At 45.2% G+C, this 20,370-nt stretch overlaps 1 protein-coding gene across 1 annotated transcript in view; it reads left to right on the top strand.

Moving 5' to 3' along the window:
* Positions 1-962: 962 nt before the first annotated feature.
* The window catches only part of KRCC1 (lysine rich coiled-coil 1), a 32,812-nt gene continuing 13,404 nt past the window's right edge, over positions 963-20,370 (top strand). The window contains exon 1 of the mRNA XM_069744939.1: positions 963-1,163. Within this exon, the coding sequence (XP_069601040.1) occupies positions 1,034-1,163 (130 nt within the window). The 5' untranslated portion in view covers positions 963-1,033. The remainder of the gene's footprint in view (positions 1,164-20,370) is intronic.

Genomic DNA, 20,370 nt, shown 5'->3' with positions numbered 1-20,370 from the left:
AATATACTACATCGCTGGGCAATATACTACGTGACTGGGCAATATACTACGTGGCTGGGCAATATACTATGTGACTGGGCAATATACTACGTGACTGGGCAATATACTACGTGGCTGGGCAATATACTACGTGGCTGGGCAATATACTACGTGGCTGGGCAATATACTACGTGGCTGGGCAATATACTACGTGGCTGGGCAATATACTACGTGACTGGGCAATATACTACGTGACTGGGCAATATACTACGTGGCTGGGCAATATACTACGTGGCTGGGCAATATACTACGTGGCTGGGCAATATACTACGTGACTGGGCAATATACTACGTGGCTGGGCAATATACTACGTGGCTGGGCAATATACTACGTGGCTGGGCAATATACTACGTGGCTGGGCAATATACTACGTGACTGGGCAATATATTACGTGGCTGGGCAATATACTACGTGGACGTGCATATTCTAGAATACCCGATGCGTTAGGATCGGGCCACCATGTAGTATATATACACACACACACGTCCGGTATTGTCGTACTCGCCCCAATCTGGGGAATCGGGCTTCTGGGTCACAAAAAGAGGTGTAAAAGCAAATACAACATAACAACACCGGAATTGTGGGTTTTTTTTTTGTATTATTCTAGTTATACTGTGACATTCAAAACTACAACAACGAAAAACCTTCATAAAACAATAGAGATAGAAAAGTTCACAAAATGTTGAAAAAATACGGGGAAAAAAATCGACCCTAGAGGAAAAGACGGTCCTGACAGGACACTCCGGGGGATTTTGAGGAGAAATGTGAATTATTAGACTGTGCTTTGCCAGTAAGCAACATGGCCGCCGACATGAAGTGACGTCAGCGTCACGTGGTGCACTCACTTCCGGTCACGGCTCGAAACGAAAGGGTTGCTGGGAAGTCCCCAGAGAACCGCCGTGTGCGTCACGCGTGACGTAGGTGTCCACACCCCGGTGCGGTCAGTCCCGAGGAGGAGGGTGGGGGAAGTGGCAGAGCTCAGAGTGCCTGTAACATGGCGTCGGAGGGTGCGAGCATCCCGCAGCTAGTGGAGAGTATAACACAGAGCAGCAGCCCCTGTAGCGAGCCCATGGCGGGGGGGGACATTAGTAGTAGTGCCCACACCACCATCCCCTGCCACACAGGTGAGTGTGAGTGACCCCGCAGGGACAGGCCCCGAACACCACGGAGGAGGAGGGTGGGGACACACAGGCCTCTGCCCTGACTGCGGCTCCTCGGTGCCAGGCAGGGCTGAGGCATCCTGGGACCTGTAGTGCTCACCTCTGCTGGGGGGGGCCAGGAGCTGATTAAAGGGAATGTGACCAGGAAGCCAAAGAACGCGCCAAGTCAGGCCTGTGTGTAAGGAGGTCACCGGTAACCGTAATATCCTTGTATGCTCCGCGGTCACGTGACGTCACTATGGTGGCTCTAACGGGTGATACGCATGGGCGAGTCCTGGCTGTGGGTCACCTGGGCCTTAAAGGGGCGGGCCGCCAGTACAGTCGTGTTTATGACGTTAGCAAGGTGTTCTCGCCTTCCGGAGCCCCCACGGATCCAGCAGCGGGATCCGTCCGTAGCGAAACGCTCTAATAGTCACCTGACCGCTGCAGACGATTACAGGCAGCAGCGGTGCTCGGACTTATGAAGGGGCAGATGCCACTTATAGGGGCGCCGGGAAGCGAGTATGCCTCTGATTATTAGTATTAGGCTTGTTTTACACTTTTTTGCGGGTCGTATCGCCACAATTTTCAAGGTCTGCCGCAATATCGAGCCTCAAAAAACTTGCGGGTCGCCATTTTTTCAGGTTCCCAATACTATAGCAAAAGTATCGGGGGGGGGGGGGAAGAAAAAAAAACGGTGGTCCGCAAAACCGGGAGTCGAGGTGCACCGCAAAAACAACCTTCCATTGTTTTTGCGGCTCCATTGATTTACAATGGGGGCCGTGTCCGTAAGCCGTGAAATATATCGAGGAAGCTCGATATTTTTTCACGGCCGTAAATACGGTGTACGGCGCTCCTACGATTTTTGGCGGCCCCATTGAAATCTATTGGGGCCGCAAAAACACGGCAAGTGTAAAAGCAGCCTTACGGTAATTCATGGCCAAAAACGGAGGCAATGTGGCTGTCGGAGCGCTCCTCTACAGGGGCTGTCTGGGACCAAGATTTAATTTTTATATTTTTGGTCACTTTAAGGCTACGTGCACACGTTGCGGATCCGCAGCGGTTCCTGCAGATCCGCAAGTGATTTACAGTACAATGTAAATCAATGAGAAAAAAAAACCCACTGTGCTAATGGTGCGGAAAATTCCGTGCGGAAACGCTGCGGATTAAAAGGAGCATGTCGCTTCTTTTTTGCTTATCTGCAGCGTTTTTGTACCCATTCCATTATAGAAATCCGCACAAAAAAACGCAACAAATCCGCACCTGTGTTTTCTGCCAAGAGATGCAGAATCCGCACAAAAAATTCCTGAGGCTAATCCGCAACGTGGGCACATAGCCTTAGACCAAAGTTTTCTCCAGGGTCCTTGTGACAGGTATTGGGGTATAGAGGGAATCCTACGTTGTGTGCCACATGATCAGACATGTCGGCAGTAGAGGAGGTGGAGCGACGTGTAATGGCCCGTTTACACTGGACGGTTTTGGGCCGGTAATCACGGACTAGATACATCATCGTCGTTCTGCCCCCTCCCGTACACAGTACATGTTATCGGCCGCCCGTCCCATTTTTCCACCAGGCGGTTTTTATTTATTTTATTTGCTGGCTTATATATTAAATCACTTGATGGACAGGCATGTTTCACTTTTGCAGGGTGATAGCCGGCGGGTTCACATTAAGAAGGGGAAAGGCAGATCCGTGATTTTTGCTTTGTTTTTTTTTTGTTTTTGTATTAAATCTGGCTAATCCTAATGTTAGGAAGGATTAACAAGTTCTCCCCTATCCTTGGGGTATTACAGAAAACGTACTGATCACTGGGGTTATGACGGCTGGGACCCTCGGTGTTCACGAGGTAAAGGCTCTGCTTATTCACAACCTCCCATACCATAGACAATGTGCGGAGTGGGGGCTGAGTATGTGTCCCTCAGGCTGTAGAGCGCTGACTGCCGCATTATTGAGGGTCTCCGCATTCAGACCGCCAGTGATCAGCAAGGTGTCTTTTATCCTCTGAATAGGGGGATATCTTTTTATTTTTGGGAATAACCCATTAAAAAAAAATGCCTTGGTCCTGGATAACCTCTTTCTGTTTTTGCTGTGCTCAACTTCTGGGGTGACTTTGAACCCCTCTCCTAAGTCTTTAGCATTACCCATGGAAATGTAGATGGCAGGTTATTTCTGCCCCAGATCTCGACCCAAATCTGCACCCAATACTGCAGGTTCCCCGTATAGGTTAGTATCCGATCTGACGGAAATCTGAGGCTGCAGCTTTGCAGAAACCCGTTTACGTGCATGGGATGCACTCAGGCTTTGTTAGGCTATGTGCACACAATGCGGATTTTTCCGCGCAGAAACGCTGCAGATCCGCACTGTGATGTACAGTATAATGTTATTCTATGGGGAAAAAAAAAAGCTGTGCAGAAAAATCAGTGCGGAATTGCTGCGGATTTCAAAGGAGTGCATGTCACTTTTGTGCGGATCTGCAGCGTTTCTGCACCCTTCCATGTTAAAAATCCGCAGAGGCAAAAACCGCACAAAATCCGCTTCAATTATGCGTTAAAAACCGCACAAAATCCGCGGCTGCGGATTCTGCCAGGAGATGCGGATTTTATGCAGAAAATTCTGCACCTCTTTTCTTACGTGTGCACATAGCCTTAAGCTCCGTTCCCACGATTAGCGTTTGATGATGCAGGTTTTCTGTCCCCATTAAGAAAAATAGGTTACTTGCGTTTTTTTTTTTTTCTTTGACCATACACAGCGTCAAAACCTCATCGTGGGAACGTAGCATTTAAAGGGCCTCTGTCAGCATAGAAGACTGATTAATGCAGGTGCTCGTGGCATCATTACGTGGCCTGTCCTATAGCTACAATTCCCACCTGCTTATTTTCTATCTCTTGCCTCTATGAAGCCAGAGCTGTCAATCAAAGTAGAGGATAGTGATAAAAGGTAAAACAAGCAAATGGGAAGTAGCACCGAGCCCCTGGACTTAGATTGAACCTTCATTCTGGGCTGACTAGAGTTCCTTTAAAGGTGGTTTTCCTGTTTGTTTGTTTTTTTTGGGGGACAGGGGTTGTCCGAAACTAGAAAACTCCACTCAGTTCAGTTGGGGTCAAATATCGGAGGTCTGGATGTCGCGGATAGAGCAGAACCCTGCAGGGAATGTAAGACTATTTAATGAGGTGGTCCATTACTTTATCATTGATGATCTATCCTTACGATAGGGTCATCAATGTCTGATCGGTCGGGGTCTGGCACCCCCCCTCCCCCCCCCCCCCGATCAGCTGTTCTCAGTGCTGGCGGCCAGAACCCCTCAAATATGGAGCTGCTTCAGATAGTGGCCGTGGCTGCACATCCGCCTCCTATTCAGATCAATAGGCGGATGTGCAGTCTCCCCCGGTCACAGCCACTATCAGAAGACGGATCAGCGCCTCAGTTGAGCATCTCCAGCTGTTGACGGAGTCCAGCTGATCGGCGGGGGTGTCAGACCCCGACTGATCAGACATTGATGACCTTTCCTAAGGATTGGCTATCAGTGGTAAAGTAGTGGACAACCTCTGTAATGTAAAAGGTTATTTATATCTGGGAGATCTATGGTAAATCCACAGTCACTCATTAAAAATCCATTCTGTTCTCAAAAACGGAGGGCTTTCTAATTTGTGTTTACTGCTGATTGCCTAGGTTACCCACCACCTATCGCAATGGCCAGGTTCCTATTCCAGGAGCATGAACTTGCAAGATCTGATCTCTGGATGCAGCAAGTGTCATCCGCTTTTCTATGCCATTGGTTTGTACTGGAAATCTTCAGGAGCGAACTGCCACTACCCAGGTAGCTGGGGAGCAATTTCCTCCTGAGAAGCCAAAATTAGATGTCCCTTTAAGTGTTTTGTACAATCGGGGTGGAGAGACTCCTAGCGGCCAGACGGTATCCGTGGAAGGTGGAGTGACTGCGGCCTTCCTGCAATGCACCATACCTGTGTCTAGTACCGTAGTTTGTCTCCGCTCCCGGTGTCATGAACCCTGTAATAGAACTCACACCAGCCACGGATTTTTGCGAAATATTGAAGCGAAACGGAGAGATGCAGAAAACTCACTGGAGGGCTGTCAGAACTGGTGCAAATGAAACGTGCCTTAGTTGCCCATTGCCAGCCATCAGATGCCTTTCCTTTGCCCCAGTTATGATACGTCTCCTTTTTTGTGACCCAAGGTTATGCCGTGACTCCTGTAGATTTATACTGTGCTGCATTATTAGCCCCAGACACTGAGGATGTGGGTGCAAAGCCAGACCTGGGCTAGTTACAGGATAGGGGGGCTAGTCTTTGTATATTAGTGGGGATTGCGTGCACGGCAACGCTCTAACCCACTTTAAAGGAATGTATCGCCCCAGTAATAAGACATGTGTTGGGTGATCGCAGCGAGTTAGACTTCTCAGGGTCCGTCAGTGGGGGGTACAGGCTGCCATTATATCTGGTTTATTGCAGCATTTCGCTCCTATAGGGCAGTACATCACATTGTGCGCGTTGTTGGAAAGTGCAGCTAGTAGGTGCACAAGGGTGTGATTAGAATCCAAGTATCGGTTCACTTTGGGCTTTCCAACAACCCTTAGGGCAGACATTAGGCGCATTTCGATCTATTTCTTCACCAGGAAATATTAACCCTTGACTTGTTTACTTACCAAAGATTTTCACAATTTCTATTTAGTTGTTTCTTATTTTGTTACTGTTTTTTTTTTTCATATTTGACTGGCAATCTCAGCTACTAGAGGTCGTCACTTATTTTCGGACTTGGCGATAAAGAGCTGTGCAAATTATTAACGTGTCTGGATAGATGAGTGACATCCTCTGTAGGAGCCAACATGGCTGCCGGCTATCACAGGGATTAAAGGGAATCTGTCGGCAGGATTTCACCCACCAAAATATATGCGTATGTGGCTTTTTCAAAGACAAGTCCAGCGCTATTTTTACATGGCCAGTCCATTCCTCCATTACTGAGAAATCAGCGTTTTAAGTGATATGCAAATGAGGCTGAAGAACTATGGTGGATCCGAAGCCTTTGTCACTCCAGCTCTATTCCACCGCCTCCTGCTTGACTGACAGCCTCTATGCTGTGTGACTTCAAGCAGGAGGAGGCATCTCTGGTCAGGGAATAGAGCTGAAGTGACAGAGGCTTCAGATCTACCATAGTTCTTTAGCCTCATTTGCATATCTCTTCTAATGCTGATTTCTCAGTAACGGAGGAACGGGCTGACCATGTAAAGGTGTTGCTGGACTCCTCTGTGAAAGAGCTATGTGTGCATTTAAAGAGTTTGAGGTGTAAAATCCTGCTGACAGATTCCCTTAAAAAAAAAAAATAAAAAAAAAAGGCATTACGACTATATTGTAGTAGCGAAAAAAATCTTAAGGGAGAAGAATCCACAGTTAATTCCGCAGGCAAATTAGAAAAAAAAAATTCTGAGTATTTAAAAACTTGCTGCTCATTTGTGAAAAATGGACATGTGAATGAGCCCTAAGGCTGGCTACGCACATTAGATGGATATCGGCCAAAACCATCTCCTCTACATGAACGCCAAGCACTCAGTGGGCCGAGGAGAGTCAGCCACTACCAGACTTGCAGGTGGCTTATTTCCTCCAAAACAATAGGGGACTAAAGTGGACCTTTCACTGGATTTTTTTTTAATTTAAGCTGAGCATCTCCAATTGATGCCAATGATTCTGGAACAGATTTTCATTTTTTTCTTTGCTCCTCAGTTCCAAAGTTACGGTATGTCTCTGGTAATAAAGGTGCAAATTTTCCATATACGGTAACTGTCTGGACATATCACAGGCTTTTGCTTTTATTCCCCTGAGACTTGGGGGGAAAATACAAGTATTTGATCTCGGTCAAGAGTGTGTGGTCAAGAGTGTGTGGTCAAGAGTGTGTGGTCAAGAGTGTGTGGTCAAGAGTGTGTGGTCAAGAGTGTGTGGTCAAGAGTGTGTGGTCAAGAGTGTGTGGTCAAGAGTGTGTGGTCAAGAGTGTGTGGTCAAGAGTGTGTGGTCAAGAGTGTGTGGTCAAGAGTGTGGTCAATTAGAGGAGCTGAGCTGTTAAGTTAAAAAAAAAAAAAAAAAAGTCCAGTGTCAACTTCTTTTGAAAATCCAGTTGCCTGATCCTTTTTTTCCCCAATATTTGACAGCAGAGAGTCCGGAAGCCCCACACGCAGATGGTCAGTGACCACGTTCTGGTTCTTGCAATATACATCTAATGTAGACAAATGAGCAATGGATAACAGCGCGTGTAAACCCCTATGAATTTCCGATAAGGGCAACCACTGAGATTTCAGGTCTCCTTTGGCTTCCCTGTTGGCCCATTAGCCAAGGCAATTAGCAATTCCCTATTATCAGTGTCGATTCACCAGGATACGACCGGGGAGAACAACTTCAGCGATCTTCTCCCATGACGTTTCTTGCTGGTCTGAAGTGGAAACGTGAAATCCTAGACCTTGGAATCATAGGAGATTGGAACCGAAATGGTCGACTGTGCCAAAGTAGGAGTGAAAGTGCGAGGGTTCCCTAGTAATGTAGGTTGTATCAGGGCTGGGTCTCCTCATCTACGTTCACGTTCAGCAACATCATGGGAATTCCCATATACCGATTAATAAATGTTCTAGGTGGGTGATTTATCAGGCAGGTACACAATGGGTGTAGCATGTCCTCCAGGTCCTCGTGTCTGTACACTACCCGTTCCAAACCCCTCTGGTGTGCAGTATTCCTCTGGGAGATCTACTACACGTAAGTAGGTTTATAATATAGAGATGCCATCACTGGACATAGAAGTAAACGAGATGTTTCCTGGTCTCCTTTGTCTAAAGGTAAAGCTGTTTATAAGATGGTGGGAGATGCCCTCACAGCACCACGTACCCAAAATGAGATCAGAGGTCAGTACTGGGTTTTTACGGCTGGAGTCAGAGACTTGTCCTGGCATTTTGGGTTACTTGTAGAGTCAAGTTGTGCCAGACGTAACATTCTGTCCAAGTTGAAGTCATGGGAATGGCCTTTGGTACGTGACATCAAAAAGTGGTCATCTAGCTCCAGCCTAAACACCTAGCTCCTTGGAGATCTCGTCCATTGACCTTGGAGAGTCTTCAGCCCACGTTTTCTCCAACCTCAAAGTCCGCTAATGTTAAATGATGGTATAGGCTTACTCTTTTCATATATGATGTGATTTGGGAGCCCTTCGGATCCAATTTTTAGTGGTTTTGTGTAATTTGGGTCTGGGGAGCCCCCTCCGTCACATCTATATATGGTGTAATAAAACCATCTCTCCTCTTTGACTGTGGGCTATGACATCGTTTTATTTTCTGCTGTTTGTGGTGCTTGCTTTACGTTGATGTCAATCATAGGACGTGTTACATATAACCCTGTACCCCACAGAAGACACCTTAACTCCAACTGGAAGTGGTCTTTGCCTGACTTCTAATAAAAAGATAGAGATTTGGTGTTTTTTTTAGATATCTTGATATTTTTGCCTTTTATCTTTTCTTTTGTGATCCAAGACTCATGAGCCAGTCATGTTGTGTAACAAGACCTGTTGGAAGCATAAGTGGTGGGGGTCTACGTATCACATCATATGAGATGTGGAATCCCACCTCCAAGAAAAAAAAGTCCACGTTATCCCCAACAAAAACAAATATCTTGAGCACACGTGATGTTCTCCCTCAAGGGCATTCTTGGTCACTGAACAAAGCTCGGAATCACATCAGTAGGCCAGGATTTTAGTTTTGCCTTCCATGTGATGGTATGTGCACACAGTTTTATGGGAGGTTTTTGGAGCAGAAACTGAGCGGAATTTCTCCAAATCTTGAAAAACTTGGAGTTTCTGAAAACTCTGCCAGAAGATTGCTTATGCACATAGCCTGACAAGTCCTGTTTCAGAACTGAAAATGGATGAACCGCATCATAACGTCATCATAGGCACCGCTCATAGCACCAGATAACTCTTTTAAAGGGAATATGTCAGCAGAATTTTGCTATGTAATCTGACAGCAGCATATTGTAAGGGCACAGACCCTGATTCCAGCGATGTGTCACTTTAGTTTACTGAGTGCAGCAGCTGTGATAGAATCATTTTTCTCTGCTGCAGATCTAGCAGAGCTTGAATGCTGAGCTCTGTATAACCCCGCACACACTACTGATTGGCTGCTTTATGTGTACGATGTATACTGAGCTGATATTGATGACCTATCCTAAGCATAGCTCATCAATATCTAGTGGAGAACTCCTGCAAAAGATGGTTCCCATGGACAGTAACTGGCCAGAGAATACCTACTTGTGCAGTGCCCCATTCCTTGTGCCAGCACATTGCATGCACACTGCCTTGCAAGAGTTCACTAATAACCCTTAAGGCCCCTTCACATTAAGCGACGCTGCAGCGATACCGACAACGATCCGGATCGCTGCAGCGTCACTGTTTGGTCGCTGGAGAGCTGTCAGACCGCTCTCCAGCGACCAACGATGCCGGTAACCAGGGTAAACATCGGGTAACTAAGCGCAGGGCCGCGCTTAGTAACCCGATGTTTACCCTGGTTACCATCCTAAAAGTAAAAAAAAACAAACAGTACATACTTACCTACAGCCGTCTGTCCTCCAGCGCTGTGCTCTGCACTCCTCCTGTACTGATTGTGTGAGCACAGCGGACGGAAAGCAGAGCGGTGACGTCACCGCTCTGCTTTCCGGCTGACCGACGCTCACAGCCAGTACAGGAGGAGTGCAGAGCACAGCGCTGGAGGACAGACGGCTGTAGGTAAGTATGTAGTGTTTTTTTTTTTTTTTACTTTTAGGATGGTAACCAGGGTAAACATCGGGTTACTAAGCGCGGCCCTGCGCTTAGTTACCCGATGTTTACCCTGGTTACCAGTGAAGACATCGCTGGATCGGTGTCACACACGCCGATCCAGCGATGTCCACGGGAGATCCAGCGGCGAAATAAAGTTCTGGACTTTATTCAGCAACCAACGATCTCCCAGCAGGGGCCTGATCGTTGGTCGCTGTCACACATAACGATTTTATTAACGATATCGTTGCTACGTCACAAAAAGCAACAATATCGTTAACAATATCGTTATGTGTGAAGGCACCTTTACTCCAGCAAATATGCACTAGTTTGAGATCAGCTCAATACACCTTGCCCTAGTGGTGTATGTCCACACTGGGTTATTTTTCTGACAGCAAAACCTGATTTCTTGGCAGGAAAGAAGCTGCTGCAAAAAGGAGTGTTTTGGTGCGTTTTGGGGGCTAACTTGTGTCTTTGTGCATGCCAATAAAGTTGAGTGCCCCTAGAGGAAAAATAAACTACTTCCGGTAGAACCATACCTCTAGATCCTTTGAAGAGCCAGTAATTCACGTGCCGCTACAGTAAAATCACACTGACAGGTTAGAATAGATATATACACATAGAATAGATAGCTATGTAGAGGTCAGTGACACACACACACACACATACATATATATATATATATATATCACATAGAAGAAAAGCCGACAATTCATCTGCCGTGTAGTGTAAAATGACTGCAGGAGCCGACAGGATAGAAGAGATGGATTACATACAGTAAATACAAATAGAATAGGTAGATGTACAGATGTCTGTGACAAATACAATTAGTACAGTGTGTGTGAAAATTACTGTACACGTATTTAATTAATAAAATATTATTTTTAGGAAAACAAATTCTGTGGGCTCCTGCACAGTTTTTGTAACCAGCAGAGGGGAAGGATACAGCTGGGAGCTGATGTTTATAGCCTGGGAAGGGAGTTATACCCATGGAGCTTCCCAGGCTATTAATATCAGCTCACAGCTGTATAATTAGCCTTTACTGGCTATTAAAATGAGGGACCCTAAAAAAAAGTATGGTCTTCCTGTAATTAATAACCAGCAAAGGCTAAGCAGACAGCTGTGTGCTGATATTAATAGCCTTGGAAGGGGCCATGGATACTGCCCACCCAGGTTAAAAACATCGGGCTCTCAGCTGCCCCATAAAAGGTGCAACTCTAAGATGTGCCAATTCTGGCACTTGGCCTCCCCAACTATCACCCCACTTGCCACCGCTACAGGGCAAGTGGGTGATAGTTGGGGATGTTGATGTCACCTTTGTATTGTCAGGTGACATCAAGCCCCGAGGTTAGTAATGGAGAGGCATCAATAAGACGCCCCCATTACTAATCCCATAGTCACATTGTAATAAAACACAGACCCAGTAAAAAGTCCTTTAATTGAAAAAGGACACAGACTCCTTTAATAATCTCAAACCATACTTACAACCTCGCCTAATTCCACTGAAGCCCTCGTTCTCCAGTAATAAACCAAAAATAAAAAACAGTATCCCTCACCTCTCCGTCTTTCTGTCTCACACCGTAATCCATGTCTGAGCCAGAAATAGTTTTCAACCTGGACGGTGCCAAGATGCGACCATCCGGCTAAGAAACACTGGTGAATGAGATGCTGCGAGCTGACATAACTGAGGCTCTGTTCCCAGCCAGGATGAACTGCGGTGATGTCAGTGAGATCCCCGCTAGCGCCGTCAGAAAGTCGCACAGTGCAGAGGTGAGTTCACTGGGAGAATGTCACTGTCGTGAACTCGCTTCTGCACCGTGCAACTTTCTCACGGTGCTAGCAGGGAACTCACCAAGGTCACCGCAGTTCATCCCAGCTGGGAATGGAGCCTCAGTGAAGTCACTGAGAATGTGCTCACAGCATCTCATTCACCAGTGGTTCTCAGCCTGGATGGTCGCATCTTGGCACCACCCAGGTTGAAAGCTAATTATCCCCCAGACGTGGATCACGGCATGGGACAGAATGATGGAGAGGTGAGGGATATTGTTTTTATTTTTGGTTTATTACAGGAGAACGAAGGCTTTGGTGGAATTAGCCATGGTCGTAAGTATGGTTTAATTGAGATTATTTAAGCAGTCATTTTTTCAATTAAAGGAATTTTTTCTGGGTGTCTGTGTTTTCTGACAATGTCACTATGAGGTTAGTAATTGGGGTATCTCATTTACGCCTCTCCATTATTAACCCCGGGGGTTGATGTAACCTTTGTATTATCCGGTGACATCAACCCCCCAACTATCACCCCACTTGCTACAGGACAAGTGGGAAAAGCCAGGCAAAGCACCAGAATTGGCGCATCTAATAGATGCGCCTTTTCTGGGCAGCTGCGGGCTGCTATTTTTAGGCTGGGGGGCCAATATCCATGGCACCTTACCAGCCTGAGAATACCAGCCCCCAGCTGTCTGCTTTAGCATGGCTGTTTGTCAAAAATGGAGGGCGTGGGGACCCCTCTAGATAACCAGCCTTGCTGAAGCTGACAGCTGTGAATTTTGCCTGGCTTGTTATCAAAAATATGGGGGGAACCCACTCAGTTTTTTTTAAATTATTTATTTACAGCGTAGGAGCGGCTGATGAATACTCCCTTCAATCGCTCCTGCTTTCATTGTTATTAGCGGCAGCAGGTGTCGGATGATGGGAGCTGTAGTCCCATCAGCTGACACCAGTGACCGGAGGTAAACTGTATACCTCAGATTAGAGCTGAGCGCTCCCGTTGTCTTTTGACAGCGTGGGAACCGTGGCTCTCTGACCGGCGGGGATGATTTCATCACCGATCATAAGCGGCGTTTGCTGCATGACAGCGTGTCAAACACTGTATTGTCGGGCCCCTCATTCAAGTGAATGGGGTTCGGGTCCCCTCTGCTGGATGACAGGCTGTATGGACGCATCATGCAGCCTGTCATCTAGAGGCAACAGAGCAGAGTGCGAGGTCATGTCCGGCTGTCTTTTACTTTTCTGCAGCAAATACGCTGCAAAAAAAGTCAACCTGCGTATTTGCAGCTTTTTTTCACCATCCGTTCAAGTCAATGGGTGAAAAATGCTGCAAAAACGCTGAAAGAAGTGACATGCTCTATGACAAAAAAACACAAAGTACAGAATCCTGATGACAAAAAACAATGTGTGTGCGTGAGATTTCTGAAATCTCATAGGCTTTGCTGGTGCTGTAAAAAGCAGCTGAAAATTAGCATAAAAAAACGCCCAGTGTGAACATACCCGTACACTTCTAAACCCAGTAAAGGTGTCAATCAATATATATTCAGGAGCTATCCCTCATGATCCAAGCAATACACGCTCTGGTGAGCATGCATGTGTTTCCAGTAGAATGGAAAATAAGTCACTGCCAGCATATCTCCTATGGGAGCAAAATGGTTGGATGTTGAAGCAGTCCGAAAGCAAAAAAAAAGTCAGCTACAACGCCATTTTTTTCTTCCTAATACTGTATAAACAGGTGGCCAACACTGATGTCCATGTTGCTCACACTTCAAGAAATATAGTTTCAGATAAGTTCATGCTAATCCAAAAGAAAAAGTGGTACTCGCCAATTTACTTTTTCAAGACACATAAAAATGAGTTCCAGAAGAGAAGGTTCAGAAAGATGGCAATGGCTGTTTCGCATTATATAACACTTCCTCAAGTGTCGGAGACTAGAAGAAGCATTAACTATTGCGAAACGTCTGTTGTAATCTTTTTGCATCTCATGGGGATTTGGCCAACGTTTCTCAAATATGTATGGGTGCCTTTAGATATATGTTGGCCAAAAGCTCATTCAGCCGATAGCTATTTCTCCTAATATGGCAGCTTATCTCCCCTGAAAACTAAAGAAATGAGTGCCTGATTCCTGTTTCCCCCAACATCCTGTGTTGGGAAGTTCTCTTACTCATACGTTAGTTGTCTAGTCCCACCAAAATCCATGGTTCGGACGCCTTTATTGTGTTTGATGAAAGCCCCTCCATACTCTGTGGTCCATCCAGACAGCGCCGTGAGGCTGAGTGACCTTCATATACAGTACCCCTGCCTTTGACATTCTGCTCAGAGCAGTGTTTTAAAGAAGGAAGTGTGACTGGTCAGGAGTAGAGATGAGCGAATATCTTCATCTCCCTTCTTGATCGGCAAGCTATAGCACTTAGGCTGGGTTCATATTACGTTAAGCAGTCCGTTAGATGGACTGCGTTACACCGCGGCATAACGCAGTCCATTAACACTGCCATTAAGCCCTATTTCATGTGCTAGCGATGTGCCGTCATTGAGTGAGGGACCCTAGAATGCGGGCTGCAGCGTTTCCGGGTCCGTCACCGCTAGCGCAGATAGAGCATCTGCTAGCTCTATCTCTGCTAGCGCGATGGCATTTCGGCACTTGCGTTAATGCAACCCATTTAACGCATGTGTTGAACGAGCTGCTTTAACGCAATGTGAACCTAGCCTTACCAAAGAAGCTGCAGCGGGAACCCGGATATCTGGAGCGCTCATGATAATCGGCTGCAACACCTTCTTATCTGGAGCGATCCGGGTTCCCGCTTCAGCTTCTTCGGTAAGCACTATAGTTTGCCGATCAAGGAGGGAGACGAAGATATTCGCTCATGTCTAGTCAGTAGTAGATCACATCACACTGCCTTCTGAAGGCATCCCGCTGATAAGAAATCTAACAGTGGATTACACAAGGTGTATTGATATGGCAAAGGCTTTTTAAAAATAGACATTGTGCGCTAGTAGAAAAACAGCTTTACAAGAGGAAAGTTTGGGAATATTTCCCTGTCCCTCTTCTGTGGTCACAACCTACAACCTGTGGTTACAGGGCACAACGTGCACTTACCCATCAGATATTGAGAACCGGAACCCAAACCAACTCATCATACATCATTTTTGAAGGATGAAATCCTATAGCTAGGGGTGAATTCTTTCTTGATGAGGTCTTCTTTCTTTGCTCAATGATCGGCAAAGCATTGGCCCTTGAAAACATGAACGTCAACTAAGTGAGGAAACATTTGTGGTTTGATTTTGTTTTTTTGTCAAAATACTAAAATTGTTTTCTGTGGTGCATGGTGCTGATGATTGCTCCATGTAAATGCAGCCAAATGAGCTTTGTCCGACATGCAATATCACTGATAGTTTCTCAGGTCAAGCAGAACATTTGCCCTCATAAGGGGACCTTTAGGCTTGCCCAACTTTCCATAGGTAGACTACTGTCTCTTTGAAATGCCCACACATACATACTGTGCTTCAAGTAGTCAGAGGGGAGTAAAATGCCAAAAGACCTGACAGTGGTTTATCTTGCCAAGAACAAAAGGATTGAGCAATTGAAATCTAAGAGGCACGAGAAACACAATTTTTGCAGTTGGGTTTCTTGCCTTCACATTCAACTATGATGTGGTCTATGCTCCTAAACGAGCTAGGAGGAACACAGAGGTTCACATTGCGTTAATGGGTTAACACTAACGGACTGCGTTGCATGGCGAAATTGTCGCAATTAGCGCCATGCAACGGGTCCGTTAGCGCACCCATTGATGGCAATGTGAATCTGAACTCTAGCGCATGCCATTTTCGGCACGCGCTAGCGATGTGCTGTTATTTTCGGACGGACCTCGGACGCTGCTTGCAGCGTCCGAGGTCCGTTCCTCGCTAGAGTAGATCGGGGATCTGCGCTAGCGGGATCGGCAAACGCGATCCCTATAGATACATTGCGTTAGCGCAATCCGCTAGCGCTATGCGCTTAACTGATTGCCCTTACGCAATGTGAACCTTAAAGTTACTGGCCTGTCAGAAGGATCTCAGTGACAGATCCTTAGTTAACGCCTTCTGCAGCAATGTACGTTGCTGTGCTTTTCCGCATCTATACTCTCTGCACTTTCTGAGGCTGTGGAATCTGGTAAGAGCTGATCGGTGGTAGGGTCAGGCCATCAGTCTGATGTTTTATTACCCACTAGAAGGAACCTATGAATGACCACAAACAGATCTTAAAGTCAAGAATCGTTTATACAGGCTGGTTGTGCTACACTGATAATGTGAGCTGCAACAAGTGTTGAGTCCACATGGCACAGTGATATGTTCCACTGTTGGGCGTCACCATATTGTGAAGTTCTTCCGTGAAGCAATGCTAGACCAACTGTCCTTCAATAAAATGATCATTCTATGCTCATAGAACATCATTTTATCATCAGCACAGTGCTGAGCAGATCAATTATTAAGCCAGTTTATGAATCAATTCAACTGATAAATGAGCGTCTAGCTCATCAGTCAACTGATTAATAGCCAGTCTGGTCAGGAAGATAGATGGAAAACAAGCTTTCTTAGGAACGTTCATTGCCAATTATTGACCTTCTAAATGAGTCCTTCCGGTTACTAATTTATACTCCTATAAGGGCTGTGGTGTACTAACGTGGACTTCCCTTTCCCTCCGGTAAGTCCAGGCATGGGTGAAATATTGCAGACTTGAATAGCCAGTTAGAACACGATAGTAGCCAACTTGATTTTTTTTCTTTTGTACTCATCTGGGAATAAGCATGGCATACAGTGGGGCAAAAAAGTATTTAGTCAGTCAGCAATAGTGCAAGTTCCACCACTTAAAAAGATGAGAGGCATCTGTAATTTACATCATAGGTAGACCTCAACTATGGGAGACAAACTGAGAAAAAAAAATCCAGAAAATCACATTGTCTGTTTTTTTAACATTTTATTTGCATATTATGGTGGAAAATAAGTATTTGGTCAGAAACAAAATTTCATCTCAATACTTTGTAATATATCCTTTGTTGGCAATGACAGAGGTCAAACGTTTTCTGTAAGTCTTCACAAGGTTGCCACACACTGTTGTTGGTATGTTGGCCCATTCCTCCATGCAGATCTCCTCTAGAGCAGTGATGTTTTTGGCTTTTCGCTTGGCAACACGGACTTTCAACTCCCTCCAAAGGTTTTCTATAGGGTTGAGATCTGGAGACTGGCTAGGCTACTCCAGGACCTTGAAATGCTTCTTACGAAGCCACTCCTTCGTTGCCCTGGCGGTGTGCTTTGGATCATTGTCATGTTGAAAGACCCAGCCACGTTTCATGTTCAATGCCCTTGCTGATGGAAGGAGGTTTGCACTCAAAATCTCACGATACATGGCCCCATTCATTCTTTCATGTACTCGGATCAGTCGTCCTGGCCCCTTTGCAGAGAAACAGCCCCAAAGCATGATGTTTCCACCACCATGCTTTACAGTAGGTATGGTGTTTGATGGATGCAACTCAGTATTCTTTTTCCTCCAAACACGACAAGTTGTGTTTCTACCAAACAGTTCCAGTTTGGTTTCATCAGACCATAGGACATTCTCCCAAAACTCCTCTGGATCATCCAAATGCTCTCTAGCAAACTTCAGACGGGCCCGGACATGTACTGGCTTAAGCAGTGGGACACGTCTGGCACTGCAGGATCTGAGTCCATGGTGGCGTAGTGTGTTACTTATGGTAGGCCTTGTTACATTGGTCCCAGCTCTCTGCAGTTCATTCACTAGGTCCCCCCGCGTGGTTCTGGGATTTTTGCTCACCGTTCTTGTGATCATTCTGACCCCACGGGGTGGGATTTTGCGTGGAGCCCCAGATCGAGGGAGATTATCAGTGGTCTTGTATGTCTTCCATTTTCTAATTATTGCTCCCACTGTTGATTTCTTCACTCCAAGCTGGTTGGCTATTGCAAATTCAGTCTTCCCAGCCTGGTGCAGGGCTACAATTTTGTTTCTGGTGTCCTTTGACAGCTCTTTGGTCTTCACCATAGTGGAGTTTGGAGTCAGACTGTTTGAGGGTGTGCACAGGTGTCTATTTATACTGATAACAAGTTTAAACAGGTGCCATTACTACAGGTAATGAGTGGAGGAAAGAGGAGACTCTTAAAGAAGAAGTTACAGGTCTGTGAGAGCCAGAAATCTAGATTGTTTGTTTCTGACCAAATACTTATTTTCCACCATAATATGCAAAAAAAATGATAAAAAAACAGACAATGTGATTTTCTGGATTTTTTTTTCTCAGTTTGTCTCCCATAGTTGAGGTCTACCTATGATGTAAATTAAAGACGCCTCTCATCTTTTTAAGTGGTGGAACTTGCACTATTGCTGACTGACTAAATACTTTTTTGCCCCACTGTATATCAGTAGAAAACACACCAAAAATGAGGTGCCTACAGAAGATTTTGTGGTCTTTCTCGTGTCGGGGGTAAATGTTCCGGCTGCCACCTTAAAAACCAATTGGAAAAATAGTGAATTCTCCTACACGATTCACAATCAAGGCCTCCATACACGAGTTAGATATGGGCCGACCAACAGTTGGTCGTTTGTCAATGACCAATACCATTTCAGACTGCATTGTTGCGATCGGTCTTTTGAACGAAAGGGATTTTCATCAGTTGATTTTCGGGTGCAAGGAAAAATTGTTCGTTATGGTCCAAATAGTCTATTACAGACAACTTTTCTCTGATGCTTTTTGGGGGCATTTAAGGTGGTCGTACGCTTTAGGTGGCATTTGGTGAGCATTCATGCGCTCTTAGTAGGGAGTAAGGGGTCACTTACACAATCAGATGGGCGATGTGATCTTAAACTCGCGACGAGCAAACAAAGTCAGACAAGTGTTTATACAGGACGAGAATCGTGACGTAAATGGTTGAGTAGTGACCAGTCCATTCCACCTTCTTGCCGGTCTAATTACTGAATGAGCGAACAAGCTCCACGGTTTTCAAAGACTGGACAGGAATTTTTTCCGCTCGCCTAAACAATTTCATGCACGATAAACAAGCGTTTTGTACACATTTTACTGTGGCTCATCCCATTCAGATTACACATTTACCGTGAATGTTGGGTCGTTACAAGTGATGAGTGAACGTGCCTGGATACGGTGTTATTCGAGCGTGCTCGGGTGCTAACAAAGAGCCTTCGGCTTGCTTGAAGAAGTCCCCACGCCCGCATATCTCTTGGCTGTTCGATAGTTGCAACACTTACAGGGATAGCCTATTAGGCAATTCCAGCATGTGTTCCGGATGTTGAATATCGGCGAAACATGATCATATTTTTCGAGTCTGACCAATAAACCTTTAGAATCTGACAGGTTTATTGGCCAGAGTATAAATGCACCTTAAGTAGCTGTAAGGCACCGCCAATGTCAGTTTGTCCCTTAACAATCTATGATAGGACATGCTGTAATTCATCATTCTCTATTTCACCGCAACATCTACCACACAAGCCAAGTATTTCTTACGATTTAGATGGACAAAATCGTCAAGTTTGTCTACCTTTAATAAGATCTCTAGAGATGGAGCATCCATCGGCCTTACCCTTGACTTGGTGAAACTTTTTAGGAAAAACATGAGTGGTGAGAACACTCCCTCCATATTACGACTTTACACCACTCATGGATCTATAATGTGATCCACCCTTTAGTGGATTAGTCAGTATCCAGCTAAATGAAAAGGCGACTGTTTAATACAGCCACTCCAAGTCCGGCAGCGTGGCTCACTTATGGCTACTAGCGAGGACCCAAATGGACTTCGAATTCTAAATCCAGTGACTGCATTTAAGTTATTCTGAAAACCTCTTGTACTATGTTTTGCTTGGTCATTTTTATACAGTCCGGGTCCCCTCTATAGGAACTACAGGGCAGTCGCCGAAAATTATAGGGCCCGATTAATTATTGCATTTTTTCACATTTTTTTGTCTGATTTCTGGGTATGGCTGTTTTCTCTTTTGTGCCAAGTGCTTCGTTGATTCTTACGGTACTTTAAAGTCTATTTTCTACTTGTTTTTTTTTCACTGTTCATATGGTTTTTTCCCTTCTTTGTATGACATTGTGGGTGTCCTAGAAGTTTGGCCCTGTCCCTCTCGTGTGTCTTGTAGGATGGAAAGTTCTAGTTAAGGAGCATTGAAGGGGTAGTCCCTGCCACGTTGTTGAGTTAAGTTTGGCCGATGGCGACCCCACAACATAGATGTGTGAAATTTTCTAAAATCTCACACCGGTGGTGCGTTTTGTGTGAATGAGTTTTTTTTTGTTTTTTTTTAAACAACCTAACATGTTAATTCTTTCCGAGATTTTATATCACCAAAATGGGTTGGCACAAAAAGAAAAAAAAATGGTTGAAAAAAAAACATACAGCGTGATTTCTGCTCCTGCCTTCTGACCAAATCAAGCATTTTTCATGCATAAAAAATATCTACATGTGAGATTTTTGGATAATCTAGACAATTGAGTTAAATACATTGTTTAATGATTTGTGTACCTCCCAGTTTTTGGTGTTTTTTTGGAGTAAAAGTTTGGTTTTTAGACATTTTTGTTTTTGCAACAAATTCATTACAGCATTCAAAGCATTTTTATACAAGTCCATGTAATTTTT

The sequence above is a fragment of the Ranitomeya imitator genome, chromosome 1 (genome assembly GCF_032444005.1).
Source record: "Ranitomeya imitator isolate aRanImi1 chromosome 1, aRanImi1.pri, whole genome shotgun sequence".
Lineage (NCBI taxonomy): Eukaryota > Metazoa > Chordata > Amphibia > Anura > Dendrobatidae > Ranitomeya > Ranitomeya imitator.
This window is presented reverse-complemented; position numbering and strand designations above follow the sequence as displayed.